Genomic DNA, 8129 nt, shown 5'->3' on the forward strand with positions numbered 1-8129 from the left:
CCACAGCCTGCAGCTTATCACGTATGTGACCTTGGGGCAAGTTATTTAACCTCTCTGTAACCTAATTTCCTCATCTGTAAAATGGGGGAAAGAGTACCTATATCAGAAGGTTGTTGAAGGATCAAATGCATTATTACACATGAACACATGCATAGCTAACTATTAGCTTTTATTTCATATCCTACCTTTCTCCTTGTTCAGAGCACAAAAAATTTCATAGTCGATAAATTACGTTATAAATAGATTTAAAAAAAATTTTTATAGTAGATATAAGGAATGGTCATAATGATCATATAATTTCTGTTGCTACTGCAAGGACTTAATTTCTCAAAAAATTCTCTATTATAGATATGTTCTGCTTTATGTGATATCTATCTTCATGGAAAATTATAAATTGACTCTGTATATGCATTCTGACTAATTCTCAAATTATGATTATTATGATCAGTGTTGGTCTATGAAATTATGTTCAGAAGGTCTACTTGCATGAAGTCTAAGTTAATACTGGGACATGTAAATAGAGAAAGGTAATACATGGTGATAACATCAGTACAGAAGTTTGAGAAAGAGCCAGGATGGTAATATAAGTGTGGGGGTTATTTACATAGAAATAATGGTTAATGTTTCTAGGTCAATAAGCTGTCTGTGAGAGAGTGATACCGTCCCCCACCTCCGCCAACACACACAAATATTTTGTGAACAGGACTGATTTAGGGGTGTAAGAAAATGAGTAGCTACATAAAAATTTAGATAAATGGAGTGAAATTTCATAACATCAAGGGAAAGTAGAATTGAAAACTTATGCCCACACAAAAACCCACAAAGTTTTACGGCAGCTTTATTCATAACTGCCCAAACTTGGAAGCAACTAAGATGTCCTCCAATAGGTGAATGGATAAATAAGCTGTGATAATTTCATTCAATGGAATATCATTCAGTGATAAAAATAAATGAGCTATCAAGCCTTAAAAAGATATGGAAGAAACTTAAAGGCAGATTGTTAACTGAAAGAAACCAGTCTAAAAAGCTACATACTGTATGATTCCAATTACATAACATTCTGGAAAAGCTAAAATTATGGAGACCATAAAAACCCAACAGGTTGCTAGGAGTTCAAGGGAGGAAGAGAGACATAAATAGGTGTAACTCATCGCATTTTTATGTCAGGGAAACTATCCCGTATGACACTTAATGGCAAACACACATCAGTACTTATCTGTCGAAACGCATAAGATGTACAACAGAAAGAGTGAACCCCAATGCAAGCTAAAGAACAGATGTCACGGTTTGTGAGATCACGCCCCGTGTGAGGTTCCATGCTGTCGGAACACAAAGCCTGCTTCGGATTTTCTCTCTCCCTCAAAGTAAATAAAAATAAAAAATTGAAAGAATAATGAATGATGTCAAATATGAATGAGATTGTAAGAAGGAACTGAATGTGGTGAATAAGAAATCCCTGTTTGGGGGTACCTGGGTGGTGTAGTTGGTTAAGCATCCGAATCTTGATCTCAGCTCAGGGCATGATCTCACTGTTCATGAGTTTGAGCCTGGCACTGGGCTCTGTGCTATGGTGTGGAGCCTATTTTGGATTCTGTCTCTCCTTCTCTCTGCCCCTTCCCTGCTTGTGCTCGCTCTCTCTCATTTGTTCACTGGATGATTTGGGGTTTTTTTGGTGTTGAGTTTGATAAGTTCTTTATAGATTTTGGATAATAACCCTTTATCTGATATGTCATTTGCCTTTTACTTTTGCTGATTGTTTCCTTTGCCATGCAAAATGTTTTTATCTTGATGAGTCCCAATAGTTCATTTTTGCTTTTGTTTCCCTTGCCTTCAGAGACGTGTTGAGCAAGAAGCTGCTGTGGCCATGGTCAAAGAGGTTGTTGTCTGCTTTCTCCTCTAGGAGTTTGATGGCTTCCATTCTTAGGTTTAGGTCTTTCATCCATCTGAGTTTATTTTTGTGTATGGTGTAAGACAGTGGTCCAGGTTTATTTTGCTACATGTCGTAGTCCTGTTTCCCCAGCACCATTTACTGAAGAGGCTGGTTTTTTTCCATTGGATATTTGCCCCTGCTTTGTTAAAGATTAGTTGGCCATACATTTCTGGGTCCCCTTCTGGGTTCTCTCTTCTGTTCCATTCACCTATGTGTCTGTTTCTCTGCTCGTCCCATGCTGTCTTGATGATTACAGCTTTGTAACACAGCTTCAAGTCCAGAATTGTGATGCCTCAAGCTTTGGTTTTCTTTTTCAGGATTGCTTTGTGTATTTGGGGTCTTTTCTGGTTCCATACAAATTTTAGGATTGTGTATTTTAGCTCTGTGAAGAATGCTGGTGTTATTTTGATAGGAATCACTGCCTCAGTATTTTTTTTGTGGTATGATCCAACAGTGCCTTAAGAACTTCTTTACTTCATATTCCAAGTCTAGGAACACCAAACAATTTATCCACAAAGATAGCCATAGTCAGAACTCAGGAGTCCTGAAATGCATCCCTGTTTCTCTTTGCTTCATGCTGATGTTTTATTTTTTATTTTTTTTTAATTTAAAAATTTTAAGTACTTTTTTTACTTTATAAAGTTTCATATTTTTTTAACATACGCAATTATTTTCCATCATTTACAATACAGTAGTTGCAATGACACTCAAAACAGAGAAGCAAAGTAAAAAATCAAAACACCAACTTCTGTTTCATGTAATTAGACTTATACAGAAAGTAGAAGGTTAAGTAACAACTAGTTAATCACCTAATTTCACAGCTATCTGAAGTGGCAATCGTTATATAGCAGCTTATCTATGATATATTCAAGATAAATGATACAATATATTACTTGTTCATAGGCTACAACACAGCCTGCTTAATACCTTTCCTTAAGTGTTTTAAAATAGAAAAGTAAGGGGCACCTTCGTGGTTCAGTCAGTTAAGTGTCTGACTCTTGGTTTCAGCTCAGATCACAAACAGAGAGGGAGACAAATCATAAAAGAGTCTTAAATACAGAGAACAAATGGACGGCGTTGGGTGGAGGGAAGGGTGGAAGGAATGAGGGACATTAAGGAGGACACTTGTTGGGATGAGCACTAGGTATTACATGTAAGTGATGAATCACTAAATTCTATTCTTGAAATTATTATTATACTATATGTTAACTAAGTTAGATTTAAATTTTTAAAAATGTTAAACCAATCCTGAAAAAAAAGGTTCATCAATTTTGTTTATCTTTTCAAAGAAAGAAAGGTTTATCAATTTTATCTATCTTTTCAAACAAAATACTAAAGCAATGAAAAAGTTTTGTAGATAGCTAAAGTGAGCAGGAAAGTTTAGCAAAGCTTAGGAATTCTCACTTCCCAAGGGTGACTATTTCTTGCATGAGCATAAAGGGGATGAATGTATCCTAAGAATTCGGAAAATTACCATTTTTTCCAGCAATCTTGGCCACACCCTTGACATTACCCAGATAAAGGAAAGAATTTGGGATCTTTATTCCTTTTCTCCACCACACCCCCAGCCCCCACCAGGCCACAAAGTGGTAATATATCATCTATTGAGGGTGTTCTAAGTACCTGATGCTCCCTAAGTGTTTCATTTCATTTGACCTACAGACCTCACAACAACTCTATGTAGGAGAAACTACCATGTATATACTAGCTCCACTCCATACATGAGAAAAGGAGGTGCTTTAAGTACTAGGGTGAATCCGTTTTACTCCACATGCTATTGCTGGAAACTGGAATAAAGCATCCAGCTATGAGTGATATAGTCCATGGGTAAAAGTAGTTATGGCAACAAGAAAGAAAAAAACGCTAGCCGAGATCTTGTGTAGGGAGATATTAGAAATCGGGGTAGAAGCACAGAACATCAAAAGTAGTCGGCACTTCACAACTGTCTTTTTTTTGTCAATTAAATCACAAGCATGATGCTTAGATATGTCAGAATTGTGAAGACAAACAGTTTTACTAGGGCTTTAAAAACACTTGTTAACCAGTGGTAAACCATAAGAGCTAGTCAATCAGTGTTTCAAAGCTATATTTTTCATATCACTGTAACCCTAAGATGTGATTTAAAATATCACTCATGCTAAGTAGGATCAATGCTAAGTAAGATCAATGAGATGAAATTGCCATCATTACAAAAAAAAGGAATTATAAAAATTCTATCTCATAACTGTAGTAGAAGCCATTTGAAGTTTACCAGAAATAGATACATTAAAATAATATACTTTTAAGCTTTTAATTACCAAAATCCTATTCAGAAGCCCAACTTATCCTGAAGAGCAGAGAAAGAGTTGCTAGATAAGAACATTTCTGGGCTGGGAGAGGCACCCCCTGAAAAGCATTTACCTCCATCACTTCCTGTTTTTCATCGGCAGCAAAAATGTTAGGTACTTCTCCAGTATTGAGCACACTGTCAACATCCTCCAGGAAAGCTTCCTCTTTAATCTGCGTATCCGTGATTAGAAAGACTGTCTTCTGGCCCTTCATGCCTGCATTCTTCAATAGAACCTTAAAATAAAAATACACTTGTAAGCAGAATATGGTACACATCTGTTGTTTTTGCTTTCCCTTCCTTTCCCTTCTTTTGATAATGACACTCTTTTAGAGTAGTACCTCTTTCCACTTCTGTGAGGGAGGTGAGGCACGTGAGGATGAAGCCCCAGGGATGCACCCCAGTATTTTATTGGTTACTGGGAAAGCAACAGTAATTGTACAACATTACTGACATCATCATCATCAGGGTTCATATTTAACAATCTGCTGGAAAACATACATTTACCGGAAATAAGACCTCTCTGAACTAGAATAAAGACAGAATTAGCAGCCTCAGTGGAAAAGACAAATGACAAATCCTGCTCTGCTGTGGATACCTTCCCTCAACTTGTTTCCTCATCAGTAAAACAGACGAAACCACACCTGCTTCGCTGAACTGTCGTGCCCACAGAATGACCTCACGTACCTAAAGCACGTAGGACAGCGCTCCGCGCATACAGTCACTGCTCTATGGAAAATATTATCATCACCAGCGTGGTCAGCACACAACCATACAGGTTGGCTGTCTCTTCACAGCTCTGATACTATTTTAGACACTAGGTTTCTCCATAATTTTACCTTCAGATCCTCTCTCCATTCATTCATACCATAGCTTTTAGAAATTTCTGGTTGGAAAATCTGCATTTTTGCCATGGATGTAGCCAGACGAGTTAAAGACTGACGACCACTGCCTCCAAGTCCAACAAGCAAAGCATTTCCACCTGACTGCTTTAGAATTCGACATATTCGTGATAAATGTTCCAATACATACCTAGGAAATATCAGTATTACTATGCTTGAAAATACGAATGTAAATGTGTAGTTACAGGTAACTATTATTTTATATTCTTGGAAGGATGAACTTTGCTATCCCATGTTACTATCCCAGTTTTAAAGAGCTAATCATCAAAAAGTGCTGTTTTTCAAAAGACATTACAATGGAATCATCTGATGCAAAGGAAAACGAAAGTACAAATTCAAGAAGTGTAATATACAAATTATAGAAATAAAATGCAATTATAACTACTTATACTGAAAGCATATCATTGTTTTTGTTGAAAACATCTCTTTAATCTACTTTTTGTAAAGATTTATTTTTAAGTAATATCTACACCCAATGTGGGGCTCAAGCCTACGACTCCAAGATCAAGAGTAATATGCTCTACCAACTGAGCCAGCCAGGTACCCCTCTTCAATTTTTTAATAGTAGGATTTCTATGTGAGAAATGGAAAAATTGGTTATCCATAAAATTAACAAATTCTGTAAAGACACTCAGCCTCACTAATAATTAGGGAAATTAAAATTGGAGCCACAATGAAATACCATTCCACTCTCCTTTAGACTGGCAAAACTGGCAAAACTTACCAAGTCTGGCAATCCTTGAAGGACAATGAAAGCTCTTAAATAATCATTTTTGAAGATATGTCAGCAAAACTTGGTAAAATAGAAGACCCTTACATACCATGACATAATAATTTCACTTTTAGAAATATAAGCTAGAGAAATTCTAACATGTATACCCAAAGAGATGTGAATACTCACATCTTTTTTTGTAATTGCAAAAACTGGAAGTCACCTACAAGTCTGTCTCAGAAGAATGACCACATTGTGTTAGCAGTAAAAACTCATTTGTTGTGATTCTCACAAACAATACAGGAAAAAATCTGATGAATATAGACAGTATGATATTATTTAAGTTTTAAACATGCAACATAAGGGGCACCTGGGTGGCTCAGTCAGTTGTGTCTGACTTCAGCTCAGGTCACTATACCACAGTTTGTGGGTTCAAGCCCTGCATCGGGCTCTGTACTAACAGATCAGAGCGGAGCCTGGAGCCTGCTTTGGATTCTGTGTCTCCCTTTCTCTGCCCCTGCCCTGCTCAGGCTCCGTGTCTCTCCCAAAAAAACAAAAAGAAAAAACTCTTAAAAAATTAAATGCTAAATAAGACTATGCATATATGTTCAGGAACTCACACGTGTAGTGAAAAGCACATGACACGAGTTTCCTTTTACTCTTGCAGGATATGACGGGGGTGCAGAGAGAGAGAGCACTGACTACACAAGGGACTTCAAATCAATTTCTATCTTTTATGTCTCAAGTTACATGATCTGTACAAGATTACTCATCATAGTTTTCTTTATATCTTTTGGTATACTTTAAATATTTCACAGAAAAATTTTATAAATAGCAATTTCCACCATGAATACCAAATGTAGGTACCTAAAAATAACAAGGTTCATTCTTGTTTTGTGAGTTTGATTGTACTCATCTAAGCATTGTTCCACAATGTCACTAAAATGATGAATATTTGAAATTTCAACGTAAACTCTGTCATCTCCTTCAAGATCAGGATTCATATAATCGCCAAACATGAGATTTCTCAAGTCCTCTTCAGAGATCTATAGAATGAAAATCAACAAGTTACGAAATTCAACATTTTATAAAATGAATGTAATGAAATATTACATAAGGTTTTGTTTTGTCCATGTTATAAGGATGATTATCAATTAATTCTTTCAAATAGGGTAGTAAATAATATATTTGTAAAATTAACACCTGAAATTATATTATATCCTCAAAAATAAAAAGAACAAACTTTTCTGTTTTATGTTTTTCCCCCCAAAAGCCTAGACAATTCATTCTGAGTGGCTCTCATTTATTGAGTAGTACTAAAGGATGGTCACCGTGTTAAATACTTTTGTTGTATCATTTAATCCCTATCATATAAGGTTTTATTACTTAAATAACTTCTATGTTACATAATTTGTCTGAAGACAAATCTTCTCAAAATAAATACCTATTACCAAGGAAAGTGAAAAGAATATGATTGTTAAGAAGCAACAGTATTTTTTTAAAGCTAAGTTGATTGTAACAATTCATGCTATTGTACTGTTTTAACTGAATATGTGTACAATCACTAAACATACTCACTGGTGCATTCTGTCTCTTCAAATGTGAAAAGACACCATCAAATGATTCTTTAAAATGATCCTTTATAACAGCTTTGATTAAATTGAACAGCCAGTATCGATCATTATCATTAACGAGACGGTCATAAAACACCCGGAGAACTTCATGCACGAACAAGCGGGTCATGGTGTGCTTGCTCTCCACAGCGTCTTTTTCAATGAGTAAGCAGCCCTGGATGACGCGTGAGAAATCCCGCAAGTTGAAGGTGTAATGGGATTTTGTGGGCGTGGGCAAAAGATTTTGCATGGATTGTTTATATATCTGCATATGAAAAAGCAACAAGGGAAAAATATAATGATTATAATAAGCAAAGTCATATAACAAATCGTTTATTATAGGAAATATTTTATTTATCCTATCAGATTATTCTGGTTTGGGGGTACCTGGGTGGCTCAGTTGGTTAAGCCTCTGACTCTTAGTTTTAGTTCAGGTCATCATTTCACGGTTTGTGAGATTGAGCCCCGCGTTGGGCTCCATACTAACAGCACAGAACTTGCTAGGGATTCCCTCTCTCTCTCTCTCTCTCTCTCTCTGCCCCTCCCCTGCTCTCCAGCCCCTCCCCCTCCCCTTCCCCCCCCCCCGCCCCCGTCTCCCTCTCACACACACACACACACACACACACACACACACACACACACACAC

General features: G+C 36.6%; 1 protein-coding gene across 1 annotated transcript in view; it reads right to left on the minus strand.

The window, feature by feature from the left end:
• DNAH12 (dynein axonemal heavy chain 12) overlaps positions 1-8129 on the minus strand; it is a 169930-nt gene that overhangs the window by 67759 nt on the left and 94042 nt on the right. Inside the window, exons 40-43 of the mRNA XM_029917884.1 lie at positions 7449-7748; positions 6738-6916; positions 5096-5288; positions 4331-4492 (exon numbers count right to left, since the gene is read on the minus strand). Of these exons, the coding sequence (XP_029773744.1) occupies positions 4331-4492; positions 5096-5288; positions 6738-6916; positions 7449-7748 (834 nt within the window). The remainder of the gene's footprint in view (positions 1-4330; positions 4493-5095; positions 5289-6737; positions 6917-7448; positions 7749-8129) is intronic.

This window comes from Suricata suricatta, chromosome 12 (genome assembly GCF_006229205.1).
Source record: "Suricata suricatta isolate VVHF042 chromosome 12, meerkat_22Aug2017_6uvM2_HiC, whole genome shotgun sequence".
Taxonomy (NCBI): Eukaryota; Metazoa; Chordata; class Mammalia; order Carnivora; family Herpestidae; genus Suricata; species Suricata suricatta.